This window comes from Strix aluco, chromosome 16 (genome assembly GCF_031877795.1).
Source record: "Strix aluco isolate bStrAlu1 chromosome 16, bStrAlu1.hap1, whole genome shotgun sequence".
NCBI lineage: Eukaryota > Metazoa > Chordata > Aves > Strigiformes > Strigidae > Strix > Strix aluco.
In genome coordinates, this window is record NC_133946.1 from 18105956 (window position 1) to 18125508 (window position 19553).

The 19553-nt window shown below is 56.2% G+C and overlaps 1 protein-coding gene across 1 annotated transcript; it reads left to right on the forward strand.

The window, feature by feature from the left end:
* Nucleotides 1-1914: 1914 nt before the first annotated feature.
* On the forward strand, nt 1915-14331 carry IFITM10 (interferon induced transmembrane protein 10). Its single transcript, XM_074841876.1, has 7 exons — nt 1915-2032; nt 2106-2379; nt 2493-2574; nt 2690-2874; nt 3021-3131; nt 4097-4511; nt 13443-14331. Exons 1-7 carry the CDS (start codon nt 1915-1917, stop codon nt 13590-13592), a joined length of 1335 nt encoding a protein of 444 aa, XP_074697977.1. The 3' UTR covers nt 13593-14331.
* Nucleotides 14332-19553: the final 5222 nt, after the last annotated feature.

Consider the following 19553-nt stretch of genomic DNA (forward strand, 5'->3'; position numbering starts at 1 on the left):
AGCAGAGCACACCCCACCCCGTGAGCAGCCTGCATGTGGTCCCACCTTATTTTGCCCGGCAAATCCTCAGGTTTACACCATTTACTGCACCGTCTCTGCAGAGCTCTGTGCACATGACAATTTGATAACTCACTCTTTATTAAGTGTCTCCACTGATGCAAAGAAGATACATTTTCTCATTACACGTCCCCTTGAATAGTAGGGCACATGGCCCTGACCCTCAGGGCTGTCTTCACGGGCCTGATGCTTCCCCAACAAACTCAGCTCAGAGCTTTGCCAAAGCCCATTCAGACAAGGACCTGCCCAAGGAGAAGGAGGATGAGACCCCTCATTTATGGAGATGACTTGCTCATCTGGTTGGCTCAGCGATTTGTTCATTTGGGAAACTATTTTTACTCATCATGAATGACTAAGCACGTTGTTTTGGGGACTGGTGGCTTTTTCTTTTTCCGCTCTTTCTTGGATTTATTTATTTTTAGGTTCCTTTGGGAGGGAAAAGAAGTGGAGTGCAGACTGACAGCTTAGAGGACAGGAGACAGAGATCAAGGGAGAGTGGGGAGATGGGATTTACCTCTCCAAACCTCAGGGCACCTTACTGCTTATGGGGCTTAGCAACCCACTGTGGAATTTTATAGGGGGAATAGGAAGGAGCACTCAGGAGGTTGTGAACTTTCTCCTCTGGAAAAAAGCAGGGGCAGGTCGCTAATGGTTTTCCAGAGAGCTGGAGTAGGATTTGAGATGGAAGACTTTCTCACGGGTCTTACAGCACTTGATTATGCTACAGCCCACGTCTCTAACACGATTACAGGAGAATTGCTTTGGGGCAAGAAACATCTTTCTTTTCTGTTTGTCCCATGCTTATCACAAGGGAACGTGGGCCTCGATGCCACAGTAATAGAGGTGATTATTCGTACCCAGCCCAGCTTTTATTTTGAAAGGAAAGTGGTCCTAGACCTTATAGCTGAGGGCTTGCACACATGACCTTTAAAGACCCCCAAAAATCAGGAGTGTTAAAATAATGTAGAATATTGAGGGGTTTTTATTCCTTGTGTCATTATTTTTTAAGTCAATTCCCTAATTTTGAAGGGTGACATGAATGGTTTTTGAACCGGTGAGGCTGCATATATGCAGCACTGTGGTCCATGGTAATAAACCTCTCACCACTCACACTTAGCATTGAGAAAGATGATGAATTACCAACCTAGATACCCAAATGTGCTCTGCAAACTGTAGGGATGACCTGATACCCGGAGAAGAGAAAAAGCAGCTATCCAACCTCCCTGGCCTTTCAGTACTATTCACACCAGGGAATGTGCCCACCTCTGTTGATCCCACATTCCCCTACACCACCCTGCTGCTTCCTCTTGCCTCCTCCAGACCCTCTCTTTGACCTTTTTCTCTGCTCACCCTCCATCCCTGCCTGATGTTAAGAAGAGGAGCAGCCCTGCCTACACAACTTTCGCAGACAAATGAACAGCAGGCTCAGCAGTAGCTCCTATGGCAGGCAGCAATCTGCATCCAGGGGGTTTCATTGCTCCTCCTGAGCCTGCGGGAAGGATGCTCTGCACAGCTGCGGATTGCCTGGGTTTGTCCAAGCCCTCCAGAAAAGCTGATGACAGCTGGCCATGGCTCTGCCTCTCCTGCAAACCTCTTAATCCCACAGGAACATCATTCTCACCCCGGCGCTGCTTCTGCTTCTTAGCAGCTTCTTGGAGAGAGACCCGGGTCTCGTCACAGGCAGCCGTAGCACTAATAAAACCCTCTTTACTTTGGCAGGACCCAACACCACTCCAGCAGTGATAAATCCCAAACCAGAGGGCAATTTCTCCTTTTTTAACCAGCACAGGCGCCTTCAGAGAGATTAAACAGGCCTCGTGGAAACTGGACCCCCTCCAGCCTGGGAGTGCTGTGGACATGCAAGAAGTCCCCTCGCGTCACACCGACCCACGGGGTGCCCCTGCACAGGAGCCGAACCTGCCTGTGAAAAGCCGAGTGAATTACCATCCTTATTTCTTAGCTCAGCACTTTGTGGGTAGGCTTAAGGCATTTCCAGAGGATTTCCCTTCCCTTGCAGGTACTGCTCGTGTGAACTTTTGTTTTACCAGCCTGTTTCCAGCACTGTGGGATTTCTCTGCTCCCCTTCCCCAGCGCCTCAGCCAACCTGGCTGCTACCTCAGGGCCACCTGTGCCGGGCCAGGCTTGGCTGCCGTGGGTGACACAGCGTGTCCTCATGTCCTCACCCTCCCCGTGCCACAGCTGCGTCCTCCCAAATGACCTGCAAGCTGTCCCTGCGCGGCACCAGCTGCTCTCAGCATCACGTCCCTGGGGGGACGCTACCGCAGCACCCCAGAATCAGGTTTCCACACAGCTCCTGGGGCAGTTAGCAATGGGAAGCAGCAAGCACCTCCCTGATCCTGTGCCAAGTCCAGGCATGGCCAGATCCTCACAGGCTCATCCATCCTTCGTGACACCCCCACCTCCCTCCCCTAAAGCAGCTGCATGCCCTGTGCCCTGCTGCTGGGGAGCTCCCTGCATGGGGATTTGCTCAGTGCGGCAGGATTTATCACCCCCCATGTAGGATTTATCCCTTTTTCATTCATCCCCTGCGACCAGAGCACTGCATTGCCACCACCTCCCCTTGTCACGCAGTCCCAATGGTCCCCACACGCCCCTGCCACACTTGCTTTAGGTTTTTGCCCAGGCCCGCGGGAGCGAACCCGCAACCCAGCTGCAGCAAGTCCCCACTGCAAAGGTCTCTGGGGGTGATGCTGGGGAGGGTCGGGCCGAGCATCCCCTCCGGATGGCCGGGAAAGCCGCTCGGCCCAGGAGATGCCCTTCTCCAGCGGAGCGCTACCAGGATGCTCCAAGCAGGAGGTGACGTCCCCGGGGGGGGGGGGGGGGACACGAGGAAAAGGGGTGAGACACGGAGGAGCTCTCCTGCGTGGAGCATGTTTGGGGGTAAGGGAGGGGGCTGCAGGTTGACCTTGCCATCCCCTAACCCCCCCCCTGCCCACCCTTAGCCCATGGGTACCCCCCCCGGCCCTCCCCTCCTCCCGCAAGCCCAGCGCCGAGGAAGCCGAGCCGGAGGCAGTGCGGAGCCGGATATGCAGCGACTCCCCGCATCCCTCCTTGTGAGTATCCCTCGCTCCTCCTGATGCCTTCGGAGGAGCCGGATGGACGGACGGACGGGCAGCCGGAGGTGGACTAGTCTTCCTCTTCCCACATCCCCTTCCCCATCCTCTGTCTTCATCCCCTTCTCCTCCTCCTCCTCTCCGGCTACGATATTCTCCTCTCCAAAAAAAAAAAAAAAAAGGGGGGGGAGGGGGGGAACCTGCTGGCAGGTGGAGGGAATCGAGAAATGCAATCCCATCTGGAATCCCGCAGAGACGAGGACTCAGCCAAAAAAAAAAAAAAATCCCCCCAAAAAATAAAACCCCCAGGAGGGAGGGAGGGAAGGAGGGAGGGAGGGAGGGAGGGCGAGGGGCCGGGCTGCTCTGCCGCACCGGAGCCCCGCTCCCGGCATGGGACAGAAAGCAGAAGGCCCCGACAGACCGACCGACAGGCGGGCGGGGAGGGCTGCGGGGTGTGCAGCTGGCAACTCCCCCGGAGCCCCCCCGGCTCCTCCCAAGTGTTTCTTTCCGCTTTTATTTGTTTCCTTTTTTTTTTTTTTTTTTTTTTTAATGTATTCCCCCACTCGTGACTCGGGCGCGGGTCACTCAGGACAGCGAGCAGCGGAGGGGGGGGGAGGACGAGGGAGAGGGGGAGGGATGCTGCCCGCCGCTGCCCGCTGCTCTGCCCCCGCCGCGGGGCCGGGGCCGGCGGCAGCTCCGCGCCGAGGCGGCGGCTCCGTGGTCCCCGGGCGTAGCGGTGCTCCCTCCTCCCCCTCCCGCCTGCCCTCCTCTCCTCCCTCTCTCCTCTGCCCACTCCCTCACTCCTCTCCCCGCTCTCTCCTCTGTCTCCCGGTCCCTCTCTCTCTCCTGCCTTCTCCCCACGTCTCCCCTTTTCCTCTCCTTTTACCCCTTTTTCTTCTCCCCTTCCCCCTGCCTCTCCATCCCCTCACCCCCATTTTTCACGGGGGGGGCTTTTGCTTTGCCAGGGCAGAGCGCGGTGACGCCGCAGCAGCCACCACGGAGAGGACACAGGACCCCCCCCTGGGCCCACCGTGCCCCTTTGAGGGGGTGGCCTGGACCCCGAGACCCCCCCAGGGCCCCCCGCAGGGCTGCTTCGCCTGCATCGCCAAGCCCCCGGCTCTCCGGCAAGCTTCGCCCGTCCTGTCTCCTTCTTCTGCCGTTTATCTCATGGAGAGCAAGAGCTGCAAAGGGGACAGCCTGCGGCCGGCGGTCCCGTGCAAGCACTCGGTGGAGAAGAAGACGATGACCAACCCCACCACCGTCATCGAAATCTACCCCGACACCACCGAGGTGAACGACTATTATCTCTGGTCCATCTTCAACTTCGTATACCTCAACTTCTGCTGCCTCGGCTTCATCGCCTTGGCCTATTCGCTGAAAGTGAGTACGGAGCGCGAGGCGCAGGGTAAGGGGTGGCCGGAGAGGGGGGAGCGTTCGAGGGTCGCACCTGATGTCGATTGCATCTTTGTCACCCGAAGAGAGGTTGCAGCCGCTGGGGATGGGGAGAGCCGAGGTGTGTTTTGGAGCTGGGGATGTTGCTTCAGGTGGGGAAGAGGCGCTTTGACTTGTTCCAGCACCCTCGGAGGCTCCTCTGTACCGCGGCAGCAGGGTAACGGGCAGGCACCGTGGGGCTGGCTGGGCTCATGCTGCGCCCACAGGCGCCCCGGCACTCGGACCCTTCCTTGGGATCCTGTCCGTTAGATTGTCAGGACAGGATCCAGCAGCATCGGATGGTCGGGCAGAAGCAGTAAGAAGCAGCCGGCCAGGATCAGTCGGCACCTGGCAAGTTGCAGGAGGGGAGAGGCTGCCAAGGTGCAGGGCAATCTTGCCTGTTTCCTTCTTGCCCTCTCCCTAATTAAAACACCAGAGCTGGTGGCCAGCGCACGCCCCCAGCCCCCCGAGCCCTGTAAATCCCACGGCAAGCCCTGGAGACCTGCCAGCAGTGTGGGAACGGGCCCCGGGTAGCCGAGGAGGTGGAAGAGAAGGCAGGGGGGCTTCACGCAGCGTTGGGCCCGGGGGGGGGAATGGAGCTGTGGTGGTGGAGAGGACGATGGCGTGGGCACAGCCCATGATGGGGATGGGACCAGGTCACTCCCTGTAGCTGCAGGGGAGAGCAGCCCAGGGCAGGGATGGTGCCCAGCAAACAGGCAGCTGCTGGGAGAGGGGCCTGGGCTGCCCTCCCCTTCCCAGCCTGCCAGACACAAAACTAACTGAATGGATGTGCAGAGAGCCCGGGGCGGCTGGGTGGCCCCGGAGAGGAGCTAGTTGATTTGTTTTGGCAGGCAGCATTTAGAGGAAGGCCAGGACGCAGACAGGCTTCGTCACAGAAGCAGATCAATTAACCCCATCCAGCTCCCGCGAGCTGGACTGCAAGTGCCCAGCACTGCAAGGAGGCTGCTCCTGAGCCCGCCAGGGTCTCCATCAGAAAGGCTCGGTCAGAAAGCTCCAGGCTTGCCCAGCACTGGCACCATGGTGCCTGCCTCAGTTTCCCCTTCCCCGAGATGGGAGGTGAGCACCCATCCACCACCTGTGTAGCAGGCTTTGCTGCTGCCTGGGCAAGGCATTTAATAGCTTAAATCATGCCGGGGCTGAGCATCACCACAAGCAGGACTGACCCAAGGGCAAATCCAGGCAACAGCAGCCTAACACGAGTGGGGGGAGGGAGTCCCTTAACACCCCCTATTCTTTTAGCCAGTGTGGGAAGAAACTGGCTTCCTTCTTATTTTTTATGTTTGTGCTCATCTAAATTTGCCTTCAACAATCAGCATCTTTCCCGTGCAAGAGGCACAGTCACAGTGGGCTAAGAAAGGGTGTCATGTCACGGGGACATGGCAGTAGCTACAGTGGGTATCTGGGGAGATGTGGTCCCTCGGCTGCAGCCAGCAGTGGGGCAGGACAGTCTGAGGACCAGGCTGCCCCATCCTCAGGGGACAGGATGGAGTAGGGTCTGCCACCTACAACGTTTTTAAAGGCTGGACCCTTCACTATCCTTGACACGAGGTGGAAGGAACGGTAAAGCCCAGAAGTAGCCTGGAGCTAAAGCCTCATGCCAGGGCAGAGGTGCAGGCTCAGCATTTGGCTGCAAAGGTCTAGAGGACGTAAACTCCAGTGTGAAAAAAGCAGCAGTGGTGAGGGAAGACAAATGGGCAAATTTGCTCCAAATCAGGGAAAGGAAAATAGAAAATTACTGTCAAAAACCAGCCTTGGCTTTTGGACTGCAGAGGCGGTAGCTGATCAGATGTAACAGTGGTACCCAAAGAGACCTGGAGCTGAGCGGGTTGAAATAACCCTGCTCTGGTCTTGGAGTTCCCCGGTGGTTGTGACTCTGTGGCAGGAGGAAAACAAAATGTCCCTCAGAGGCACAGGACAGAGCTAGCAAGTGGTCCAAGGGATGGCGAGTGCCCTCGCGGGCTGCTGTTGGATGGGTGGTGGGAGGCCACGGGGATGCAGGGGCAGCAGCAGAAAGTCTGTCCTGGGGGACACAGCTGGGATATTGGGAAAGACAGGATCCTTCCTCATTCACAGCTACTGCAGAGACCTTCACAACATCCCAGCCAGGCTGGATGTTAGGGTTATTTCTCCAGAAGCCTGTTGTTTTCATCTCTTTTACAGTCAACAAGGTTTTCTCCACAAGTTCAGAGAAAGCAGAAGCAAGAAACTCCCTGGGGACAGATGTCCCTTTAAACAGACTTCTCTTATTCCTCTGCAATTAAATGTAATGACAATTGAGCAGCAGATACTTAAGTCCCAGCCTTTCTAGGATGTCTGTGCTCTGACGAGTCCGAGCAAGGTGCTGTGGGAGGGAGAGGAAGGGAGCAGCACCTTCCCCTCCCTGAGCCTGTTCTGGGACCTCTGACGGCAGAGCCCTCAGCCAGTGGAGCACAGGCTTCCTGGCCGAAGGGCAATCAGTGCACCGATGGCATTAAACAGTTCCTGGGTTACAGCTTTTACATTTCCTTTAAATAACTGAAACATCTAGCAACCTCAGGAATCATTGTTCTCATTATCAGAAATAGCATTTTCTATACCCTGCCATAAATGTCATCTGTTTTTGCCAGATTCATACTGTTAATAAAGCAGTAGCTCCTTCGTGCTCCAAGTCCATGAGATGTTTCATTATATATCTTAGCACACCCTAGTATTTCCACCAGTTTCAGCAGCATAATGCCCACACTGGAAGCCAGATGTATGCTTAGGTACACTTGAATATTACCCTAAAGCTGTCTCCTTCCCCATGCCCACTTTCATTGCTTTCAGCCACAGCAGGGAAGACAGTACCTCCATGTCTGCCTGGCTTTTTGCACATGAGCTACAGCCTTCTAGATTTCTTTCTGCAGGGAGATGCTATTTCATGGTGACTTCCATTTACTAAAAAGTGCCAAAACCCCACCCCAGAACCAAAGAATTTGTGCTCTTATTCAAAGAAACACATGAAGTCAGGTGAGGGCAGAGACTGTGACATCCAAGCCAAGTACTCTGTGTGACAGACATCCCAGCCAAGTGCTCTGAATAAGAGTGTGATGGCACGCCTTGTCTTTATTTACACCCGTAGCAGGCCAGATCCTCAGCAAATACAGCTTGCTGGGCTACAACGGAGTCGCACCGACTCACGTATCCCTCTGGGGGTTATTTCTAGCCTCTCAGGCTTCTCAAGGTCAGTGAGCAAGGCACTCACGTGTAACTGTAAGTGAGTGTTGGTGCTGGGGAAGAAGAGATAAACAGCAGGACCAGGGAAGGTAGAAACCCTAAAGTAACCTCAACCCCTGCCCAGCACAGATGTGAGGATCACTCCAACAACAACGCTTGGGATTCAGTTGGTTTTGATCAGAAGAAGATGCCGTGGTCCAATATTCAGCAGCTCTCTCCCTCCCTCTTTCCCAGCTCGGAGCGGTGGTGACTGATGCATCAGCGCTGGGTGGTAGGAGATCTTGCTTCAGTCATTAGGAGATACGTCTCCGGAGACCCCAGGGGGAGCCCAGTCCGTCCCAGTACCCATTACACCATGAGGCAGTAGATCAGAGGAGCTGGGATCTGAGACGAGGCACGGTACAATGCCTTGTTGTGGCTGTACAGAGATGAAGATGGCAAGAAGTCCTGCTGGCTTTTTAAGCCCCACCAGCAGCCCACCGGGTTGCTCACAGAACTTTTCTGCCCCTTGAGGCCAATGAAACATGCAGTGTGATAGTCCCCCATGAGAGCTGAGCTCTCCTGCCTGCTCTCTGCCCAGCCCTTAGCAGGCAGCTCCGGGCATGGCTGTTTGCCTTCCCCTCTTGCCACTTGTTGATCTTCCCCATTACAAGTGGAAGCAGACCAGCACAAATCCATAGCTATTTATTAACCCTGAGAAGCAGGGAGGCTGCAGCGCCCAACCTCTCAGGAAGGCTCTCAGCTTGCTTTTCAGGAGGAGCAATGGCTTACGGAGGTGGGGCTGACAGCCCCATGACACCGGTGCCGGTGTGGTGGAGGTGTGCGGGCTGGAGAGCTCTTGACCAATTCACAGAGCAAATAATTCCAAGGATCCCCTCCAGAGGTCCTTATGTGTAGGGATACAGAGCTCTGCACAGAAATGGTTTTACAGACAACCAGCTGTGGGCTGCACGCTAAAAGCCAGGCTGCCTTAAATACAGCCTCATTAGGCTCGTTATCAACAAACCATTTGTCTCCTCCTGCAAGCTGAGGCAGCACTTTGTACTCACGCAGCAAGTTTCCTGCTCCCAAAAATGAGAGGGGCAGAGCCCCAGAGCAGAGAGAGGGGAGGTGGCTGCTGGGGACTGGGAAAGAGTGGGGTGGCAGGAAGCAAGGGGTGCGCTTGGAGAGGAAGCTGAAGGTAAACCCCAAGCGGAGGAAGGGCAGGGGATGGTGGTCAGAGGGAGGAGGGAAAGAACCCTTGGGCACCAGCATGCTGGAGGTGTTGGAGGACACATTGAGCTGGAGGTGTTGGAGGACACAGTGAGATGCAGATGTTGGAGGACACGTTGAGCTGCAGATGGTAGAGGATAAGGTGAGGCAGAGATGGTGGAGGACAAGGTGAGCTGGAGATGGTGGAGGACAAGGTGAGCAGCAGGGAGGTGACAGGCAAGCAGGGGTGGACAGAAAGGCCACCTCCACCTTTTGCTGGTGGGAGAAGAGAGGAGGAAGGTTTGCACACTAAAGCACAAATGCAGGCCGGGCATGGAAGAGGAAAGGACCCATCTAAGTTGCCAAGCTGGGCCAGAGGTGAGCTCTGCCTTGTCCAGGGTGGGATCTCCAAAGGGGCCTCCACACAGTGCTTTGGGGTGCCTGGGGAAACCCCACAGTCAGCAGATGTAATTATCCTTACACACCAGTCCTCTCAGCACAAAGCAGGGCCAAAAATCTCCATCTAATTTTAGGCAAGGTGAGAAGGGTCAAAGTGGTGATGAGAAAAGAGTCTGTGACTAAGGAAACACCACACCTGGGTCTTGGGGGTTTCAGCCCCGTGACATTGGGGACCATGTCCCATGCTTCACCTCTCCGGCTGCAGAAGGAAGCAGATTCCGGGGCTCCCAGAAGCTCATGCACCAGCTGCCAGCACATTATGGCAATGGTGGCCACAGCAGCTTGAAAATAGGAAAAGCTGAAGCTGGGCTGTGAGAAAGACACCGACATCTCCTTAAGGACAAAGTGGGGAGGCTGAAACATTTATCTGCTCTCCAGGAGAGCTCCTCCTCCAGAGCCCGGCTCAGATGCCGCAGCAGGACGTTAAAGGGTGACATCTGGAAGCATCTGGGGGTGCAAGGCCAGGCAAGAGGAGGAGAGGCTGCCCTGGAGAGATGCGGGAGGCTGGGGCTGTGAGTGGTGTGGAAGGAGAAACGCCTTTCCATTGCACTTATGTGCCACAGGGGCCCTGGCACTTCTCCGGTGCTTAGAGGCTCCATTGCAATATAAATGATAATGGACAATAAGGGATCATTTGCATGAGGGTGACCACTGAAGCTGTAGGGTGTATGGGGAAATAATGAGGAGAGAAAGAGGACCAAGGACTTGGCAAGGATGAGGGATCCAGGTGACCCAAGGCCAGAGTGGCTGGAGAAGAGCTGGGGGAGAGCTAGGGAAGGGAAAGGGCAGGGGGCTGCCAGAGACAGGGGATGCGAGCAGAGCTGCCTGTGTCCCAGGGGCTGGCAGGAGCGGGTGGGTGGAACTGGCCAGAGGGGCAGGGAGAGGAGGCAGCTGGGTGCCCTTTGGCAGGAATCAAAGGTGGCTGTTGTACCATTGTTTGGGCCCAAACAACAGGAAAGATAAGAGATGGGATGGAAAAAAAAGAAACTGGGAGGAAATGGTGACAGTGGGGAGAGGGCAGCCCCGGGTCCCCCTTGCTAGAGATGCTCAGCAGCAGCAGGACTGGAGCAGGGCCAAAGGGAGAACCACGGGAAAGTCAAGGACAGGCGCTGCTGAAGAGTGCCGTGGGAAAGAGCTAAAGCGCCGTCACGAGTGTGAGCTGGTGTCAGGTGGGAGAGTCTGCTGGGAGCACTGGGAGAGGGCTGGGCATGGAAATCAGGGTGACGGGGTGCCCCAGGGGCAGGAGGAGCAGGAGGCGAGGAGGGGGAGAGAGCTCCTGGTGCCAAGAGGAACTGACCCCACAAAGGCAAAGCAAGTGACTCGCTGCGGGAGGGTTGCAGAGCTCGGTGTGCCGGCCATGCCGGTCTGCTGGAGAAACCTCTGTCTGCCTGGCAAACACTGGCAGCAAACACCGGCTTGCCTGCGGCAGAGAACGACCTCTCCCAGCTGCGGCTGGGTTACAGTGGAGGAAGGGGCAAAAGGCTTTTGCTCTGCGCAGGGTTTGCCTCCAGCAGCTCTGCCGCTGCGAAGAGGAAAGCGCGTGAGAGCTTCAAAGAGCCTGCCGGGAGCCGTGGCTGGGATTTCTGGCCTGAATCCAGCGCCCCTGGGGCTCTGGCTGCAGGGACCTCCACGCTTCTCACCAGTGGGTGAGGTGCCAGCTGCCCGGTGCTGCTGAGCCCAGGGGTTTTCAGGAGGATGCTAAACCTACCAAATAATTTCAAAGGTGAGTCATCCCGGACACGCAGCTGACACAAAAAGGCATGCAGGCTCTCGGGCTGCTGGCTTGCTGCCTTCCCAGAGGTCATCTCTGCTGCTGGGAGCGCCAGCCGAGCGTGCCACAGAGCCACACACGGTCTGTGCCTGTCCTCTGTCCCCGCTCCCAGAAGGATGCCCTGAAGCTGCCGAGCGCTCAGCAGAGGGGAGATGGGTGGATGGCCCCGGCTCCAGCTGCAGGCTCCCAGGAGCAGGGTGCAACAGAGGCCGAGGACACGACACCGCAGGATTTAATACCAGGAGGAAAACAGAGCTCTCATTCTTGCCCATGTGTCTGCCAGTGCCGGCTCCTGCGGGCCTCATGCCAGCAGCAGCCTCCCTACCCATGGTCCAGGATTAATGATAAGCAGGAGGTGCTTGTGCAGAGAGGTCCTCCCTGGTGTGACAGAGGAGGGGACATTGCTTGAGGGCCTGAGATGTGGCGTTGGAGGCCACATGAATGAGCATGGCTCAGTGGGAACGAAGGGTTCAGCAACCTTTCCCCATATCCAGCAACTTGCGGAAGGTTTTCAGGAGAGCCCCGTGGGTAAGCACTGCAGGAGGGAGAGAGAAAAAGTCACTAAGACATGGTCTGAATCCATTGCAGAGTCTTTTTGGAAAGCTCCTGGTTGACAAAAGCCTTGTAATATTTCCAGGTAGGACTCTGGGGCTGGTTCTCGCAGCCTGGCACCGACACCTCGTGTTCTGCCGGCGGGGCCTTGGCCAGGCTCGCGCCGCCAGCAGCAGAGGCAGGTGGCAGAGGACACGCAGGCCCATGGGCTGCAACCCTTGGCCACAAAGCGGGCAGTGAAGCAGGCACTGCCACGCCGTGTTAGCCCCTGGATACCCGCTCAGATATAGGAAAGGGAAGTAAAGTCTCCTGGTCCTTTGGTCCCACATCCTTGTGGTTCCAGCTGCCTGGGTCTGCCGAGCGCTGGCTAAAGGGGCAGTTTGGGGACAGGGGCACTTCCCTGCTGGGAAGGGATGGAGCATGACCCCTCATCTGTTGGGCTCAAACTGCAGAGCTGCTGCTGGCGGGCAGTGCCATCAGCTGCCTGGCTGTGCCATCTGCTGCCTGATGATGCCGTTGCTGCCTGGCGGTGCCATCGCTGCCTGCTCGTGGTATTTGCTGCCTGGTGATGCCATCTGCTGCCTGGTAGTGTCATGTGCTACCTGATTGTGCCATCCACTGCCTCATAAGGCCATCCCTGCCTGCTAGTGGCATCCCGTGCCTGGCTCTGCCATCTGCTGCCTTGCAATGCCATCACTGCCTTGCAGTGCCATGTGCTGCCTGGCAGTGCCATCTGCTGCCTGGTAATGCCATCCCTGCCTGGTAATGCCATCCCTGCCTGCTAGTGGCATTGCTGCCTGGCAGTGCCATCTGCTGACCAATAGTGTCATCCACTGCCTGGTAAAGCCATTGCTGCCTGCTAGTGGCACTGCTGCCTGGCAGTGCCATCCTCTGCCTGGCAGTGCCATCTCTGCCTGGCAGTCTGGAGAAGGTGGGGACAGCTCAGTGATAGGGACATGCACAATCCTTACCCGCTGCAGAGCTGTCCCAAGACAAGCCCATGAAAGTCCCAGCCCGCAGGATAATGAAGAGAGCAGACCGCGCTGTCAGGATTGAAAACTGCCAGTGGCAGAGACGCTACACGAGCCGCATAAGACCTGCAAAAGGAACTCATTAACCCAGGACTGCTTAATATGCTGGAGGCTCGTGCGCAGCCCTGGAGCTGCAGTAGGATGCCGTGCCAGGTTTTGCCCGCTCGGCCCCTCAGCGCAGACGGAGGCACGGGGATGCACACCGAAACCGCAGCCAGCCTTCTCGCTCACCAGCCCGGTGCTGCAGGGCCAAGGGGCTACAACACAGCAGGAAGGATGCGTTAGTGGCCATGACCTCAGTTCCCTTGGGTGCCCTCGGGCTCAAAACGTCACTGCCCCACTCCAGGGGCAATGGGGACCAGATTTGTCTGGTTGGTAGCAGCAACAGGTCACTCTTCCAAGTCTTCTCTGCTCCCAGGGGTTTCCAGTGCACAGGTATTACAGTTCACAAGCTCCACCCAGAGCAGAGCCGGGGTGCAAACCTCACCTGGGGTGTTTTACGGCACCCCAAGCATTCACATGCAAAGAGGCAGCGCCCAGCCCTCACCCGCTATACAGGTACCCTGCAAGTGCACTGGGTTTTGTGGGTGTTGTGTGAAACAAATTACGTCTTTTAAACATCTCCCAATTATTTTATTTAATTATTTTGTTTGGTCTCAGGTCCGGGATAAGAAACTCCTCAATGACTTAAATGGAGCAGTTGAAGATGCCAAGACAGCCCGGCTTTTTAACATCACCAGCTCAGCCCTTGCCACCTTCTGTATCATCCTTATCTTCATCTTCCTGCGATACCCCCTCACTGACTACTAGAGTGAGGCCAACAGCAGCGGCTGCCGCCAAAATGCCTCTATGCCAGAAGTGTCTGCAGTTGTTTCTTGTAGCAAGGACGCAAAAAAAAAAAAAAAAACACTTCACCTTGATCGAAAAAAAAAAAAGCCAATTAAATTCATAAATAAAAATCAAATGAGTTTATCAGCCCAGCTGAGCATACCCTTCCTGCCCCAAACAGTATGTGAACTGCTGTAGGAAAGGGTGTCACTCTTACACATGTACAGGGAGAAAAATAGACCAAGAAATATTTATTTTATGGCCAACAAGCCGTGTGACAAGAGCGTGCCAAGCCCAGAGTGACGCACACCTAGTGACCGACAGCTGAGCTCTGGGGAGCAGTGGGGTCCTGCCGAGCGGGTGGCACATGCAGTGATGGACGGGGACCACGGCAGGGCTGGCTCACAACATATCAGGTGTGTTCAGAACGCCCCACCACCCCCCGACATACAAAGGGTTCTTTTCCTTTTCCTCTCTTGAATTTCATCCACTGGTTCAAAAAACTCCCAACACCTGGAGAGCTGAGGGTGTTAGGAAATCCATGCTAGGGAGCCCCAAAGCCTCCAGAGAAACCCCAAAATGGTTAAAGGGCAGGTTTCTCCTCGGGATCTCCCAGCAATGCTGAGAAGGAAGGCACCTTCTGGAGAACTTGCCTAAGCCCCCTAAACCGAGTGCTACTGTATTTCTGTAAACAGTCAATAAAAGATACCTCTGATATCTGATGCTGCTGGGTTAATTCCTTCCTTAGGAGGGCTGCTGGCAAGAGAAAATGTTAATGTCACCAGCGGCTGCTTAGGAGAGATTTAAAGCAGGAGTGAGGGATGCTGCTGCAGGTCGGGGCCGCATGCAGCCATGAAAGAGGGCACAGATCCAGATTTAAGAGCAGAGACCTCAGCAGCTCCCGTGATGGTTGATCAATGGCAAGCAGGCAAAGGCAGCCGAACGGGCAGGTCCCCCCTCCGCTGATAGGACCAACGTTGAAGATAGAAATAAATCACCGCAGTCTGAACCTGCTGCTACCGCAGCACTTCCCAGGGTTGTTACCAAGAGCCAGATTTCGGAGCCTTTGCTGCTGAACGAGGCAGGAGCTCGGAGTCCTTCCCGATAGCTGCCTGCAGCTGCCTGTGGTGCTGCAAATCAAGACGCCCTGACTTTGTGACGCCACACCACAAATGAATGGCAAGACCAGGACTAAAATACATCTTTTCAGCCCCTCTGACCCTTCATTTCATCTCACACATGCCACAGCTGCCTCATCTTTTCCCAGCTGTAAGATGACCTCGTGCCAAGAGAGACCAGTCGCTGTAGACCAGCCACAGAGCCAGGAGGAGGCAACGGTGTCCACCTTTGTGCCCACCATGAAAGCGAAGGTGCAGCAAGAGGTAGTGAATGCAGACAGGCCATCGTGGGATGCTTCATCCTCTGCTGAGTGCGTGGTTAAATCAACGTGCTGTCTCTGGGCTGTGCTCAGTGAGGGCTGTGCCGCAGTGAGCTGTGGGGACAGGCCATGAGGATGCTTCCCTGAAAGCCTCATGAGGTATCACCTCCTTCCTGTCCAGGTCTCCATGCCTTAACCCTAGCCTGGTCTTCAGTTATGGGGGAAGCTACGGGCAGAAGGACCTGCAGTCTTACCTGCTCCCCACTCGCTGGGGGGCATTTCCACACCAGACCAGATCAGGGGTCTGTTTTGCCCTGCAGTTTCCACTGGCAGTGCAGAGTACATGGCGCCCTGGGAAGTATCTCGGCCATGAACTGCTCTATGATCACTCCTTCAGAGGTCAAGACTCTTCCCAAACTCTCTTGGTTAATTCTTGCTCCCTTCCCTGAAGCAAGATCTGAGGGGTCATAGCCACTGACATTTTCATCCTAACATATATCCAGTCCTTGTCCCTGGCAGAGGAAGGAGGTGGCCTATCACGATGGCAATGCCTCCCAAGAGGGTACAGCCAAAATGACTGTGTTGCCGCCACCCTGAGCTGGCACCTGATAATTGGAGCAAATGAAAGCCCGCTGGGATGGTGCTAGTTTAGGCAAGACCCAGACCGGTCACCCTGAAATCCTCTGAGGGCTAGGAGGAGAGCAGAGGTGAGATTGTGTCACTTTTTCCCTCCCCCTGTACCCGCACTGAGCTCATGTTGCCATTCCCAAGGTCTTGGCTCGATATCCTTTGCCACCTGGGTGCCTATCATACCTCTCAAGCTTTGCAGCCCAAACACAAGCCTGGCAGGATGGCCTTGGGGGTTAACTCACACAAAGCACTTTGTGCCCGGGGCTCAAAGTCGCAGATTTAGGTCACTGAGGGACCAAGGTGCCTGGCACCTCTTGCAACAAGTGCGTTCCTCTCTATGAGTTGGGACTTGCTGGAGCCATGTCACAAGTGCTTTCGCAGTCGGACACACCCCCCCCCCCAACTCTGTGAGATCTTGCACGGATGGTGCTGCTGTCCCCATCTCCTGTGCCACGCAGGAGAGAGCCGCCCTGCTTGGCATGCAGGCGCGGGGCTGCTCAGATAAAGGCAGAGCTGACACAAAATTGGAAGTGACCCAAAGCCAGCCTTTCCTACATTTAACAAGTGTGACAAATGAGTTACCATCATCCCTTCCCCTGACGGACCGTCTTATCTGCAGGAAAATGGATGCTGGTTTAATGAACCAGGGGGAATATCGAACTGACTCTGCAGCATTTTTGCATGCATAAACCATCAGGGATGGAGAGGGTGGGCTATTATTAGTAACCATCATATTTATTATTTGTTGCCCACGTTGTAGGAGGTGTGAACGCTGAAATCGCTGCGCTGCAGCAGGTTGGAGATCCACCCAGACCTGTCTCGGACAAGAACAGGATAGCGGAGGAGGATGCAGTAACCCCGTGGCTGGAGGATGGGCTGATGGACCCCAGGCAGAAGCTCAGCTCCACCCCAGCCCTCACCTCGGCTCCACCTGCGGCTCTGGGCTGGCAGCCGCAAAGCCCCTGCGGTCTCCCCTCCTCTCTCTTAGTGCCCCCCTTTCGTTTTAATGCAGCCCCTCCCAACTCACGGCAGAAGGAAAGCATGCCCCAGATGGGGAAAATAAGGAGGGGACATAGATTTCCAAGCTTGCTTAGGGAAAAAAAAAAGTCATTTATTCATGCAGAGGTCTTCCAAGCTCAGCAGCGTGAGGGTACTTAGCATTCATTTAGCCTTGCCAGTGTCGGGGAACCCCAAACTGAGACGGCAAAACTGCGTCCCCGTATACTGGCAGGCAGGTACATCCCAGATTGCACCAACTGTGCTGTTAAGAGAAAGAAAGAACTTTTTTGTCATTTTGAGGGAACAAGGAAAAGAAAAGCAGCAGCCAAATCCGACAGGTCCTCTAATTGCCTTTTTTTTTTTTTAATTTTGAAAGAAAATTCTGGAAGTTCAGGTTTTGCCAAGGCTGACACCCGATACAGCAGAAGGCAGGCTTTCGAGGGTTGCTTCTCTGCCTTTTCACTTCTGCCACTCACAACGTCGCGCCGCACTCTCCAAATCGCACCTTTTTTTGGCTGCGAAGCCGCAGCCTCTGTTGCTCTCAGCGGCGGGAAGGAAAACTGAGAGGAGGGGGTGGAAGAGAGGAGCAGCCGAACGCTGCTTGAGAAGCATCTTTTGAGATGGGGAAGAACTGACGGTCACGTTGCCATATAGAGATTTAATTCTATTCCTTCAGGAAACTGAGCTTGCCAGCTTGATGAGGGTTTCTTTTTGCTTTTTCTTTAGCTCGCGGGGAGAAATGGGGAAAGGGGGGGAGTGATTGTTCCCTTTTATTCAACTCTGAAATCGTGTCTAAATTAGTGCTGCGGGTTTTGTGCCCCTGGTACGTGAAAGGCGTTTGGGGTGAGCGTGGGGAAGGCCACCAAGACTGGCGAGGAGCACACTCGCGCAGGGAGGAGGTGCTGCAGCCATGGGGCTCATTCAGCCCGGTGGTGACACGGCTTTGGGGTGACCTCCCCCAGCAGCCCCAGCCTCCAGAGGAGGTGGTGGAGGGAGGGCGTAGGGTGCCCAAGCTGCAGGGTGAGGAGCTGTGCAGTGGGTGGCAGGTTGAGGGCCCCCCACCCTGCTCCACCATAGCTCCTGCCACGTTGCCCATCCCTGCGGCCTCTGGGCAGGCCAGGAGGCCTCGGCCCCCCCGCAGGGAGGGGGGGTCCATCCCTGCTCACCCCAAGTAGCCAGAACTCCCCCCCAACTCCTGCCAAGCCCCCCCCCCGCTGAGGAGGTGTGAGCCCCCGTGCAGGGCAAGCACTGGCTTGCGCAGGAAGCAGGTGTGGGGTGAGGGTGCTCCTGTGCCCAAAAACCAGCCAGGAGGGGATGGGGGCCAGGCAACAGCCCCAGCCCCCCCGCCGGGACGTGCCCCTTCGTGCCAGCTGGGACGCGTGTGTCAGGCGAGGGCCCGGGTGCTGTTACACATTTACCCTCCACGCTGGCAGGGAGAGGTGGCTGGGGGCCAAGCAGTGCCAGGGGTGGGTGTCAGGCCCGCGTGTGAGCACAGCCCGCCACGCTTGTGCAAACCTCGGCGCTCACCCGTGGCTCTGCCCCGGCTGCCACACAGGGCTCAGCCATGCCACCACCCCTGCGCTAATGCCGCCCAGCCAGTTTGCAAACGGTGGCGCCTCAAATCCCAGCTGGGGTGAACTGGTTTGGGTTTGGTCAGTCATTGTGACCCCATGGCTCTCCTGCGGCGGGGGACTGGCGGTCACAGCATGGCGAGCTGGAGCTCACTCAGGTCCAGCGCCAGCATCCGCCGGTTCCCACGCCGGGGCTGAGCTGCTGGGCGTGCAGGCGAAGAGCGGTGAGTCAGGCCTGGAGCAGCCCTCAGCCTGGATACCCAAATTAACAGTCAGAGAGAGATGCAAACGGCACCCTCTGTTCTTCTGCGGGGTGTGTAAGCCACCAGCAAACCCCAACACCGCGCTGTAGCACCATAACCCTGCTTCCCAGGCACAACGCGGGCCAGGAGGCAGAGCCACACTGCCAGCCTCTCTTCCCAGCCTTGTGCTGATGTCCCCTGTGACCTTACCAAAGTCCCTTCACCTCTATGTTTTCCCCTCCAACACTGTCTCATCAGTTGTTGGCTTCTCAGAGGAGCCTTGCTTAGTGCCACCAGGTCCTGCGCTTGCTTGGGACCTTGGCACCGTGGGCATCCTGTGACGGAGGCAATGACGGGAGTGCCCAGACACGGTTGGTGGATAGAGGGGAAGAGCAGGGTGCTGATGGAGGTGCCTCTTCCCTCCGCCCCACCCCTGCACGCTGTCAGGCCTCTGCGGGAGGCGTGCAGCAGGTTGGACAGTCTCTGCAGGCAGCGCCGCGGTGCGCAGCCCTGCCGGGGGGAGGAGGGGGAGGCACAGATGGCAGCAGATGCTCTCATCAGTGAAAATGATTGAAGCAAAACACAAAACAAAACAAAAAAAAAAACCTAGCAACTGGTGAGCAGCCTAACAAAAACCGGCACAGGGGTAGAGAAAAAGAGTGTAGACCTGACGGACCCTTGCACAGAGCCTAATTCCATGTGGCCTTCTGGCCTAGGGTAATGTTTTTCCCATCCCCAATTCACATATGGAGAAGAAAGACCATGCCTTGTCCCGGAGCACTGGGCAGTGATTATTTTTGAAGATTTGGATATACTGAAACAAAACCGTTTGGTGTCTCTCCCTTTCCCCTGACCCTGTTCTCTCTGTTGTCCCCATCCTGCTGCCTTCAGAGGAGTGAGTATGACCCCGGACAGGGTCTAGGCACACCAAAGCCACTCGCCTACCCTCACTGCCCAGGGCAAACCCACGTGCATGCCAACATGGCACGCTGTTTCAGCAGTGGGGGCGAAGGAGCAGGCATGCTTCCTGCACCCGGCGGGTGTTACTGCAAAGCCTCTGCACAGCTTAGCTGCTGCCACTGGCCTCGGCTCCTCCAGCATGATCGCTTCGTGCCGGTGCAAA

What these genes read in the sequence shown, in the direction of transcription:
- IFITM10 (XM_074841876.1), top strand. Translation starts at nt 1,915, where the DNA reads ATGCAAGAAGTCCCCTCGCGTCACACCGACCCACGGGGTGCCCCTGCA. An exon ending in TCCACACAGCTCCTGGGGCA is followed by an intron (nt 2,380 to 2,492) that starts GTTAGCAATGGG and finishes CCTCCCCTAAAG; the next exon opens with CAGCTGCATGCCCTGTGCCC. An exon ending in GACTCCCCGCATCCCTCCTT is followed by an intron (nt 3,132 to 4,096) that starts GTGAGTATCCCT and finishes TTGCTTTGCCAG; the next exon opens with GGCAGAGCGCGGTGACGCCG.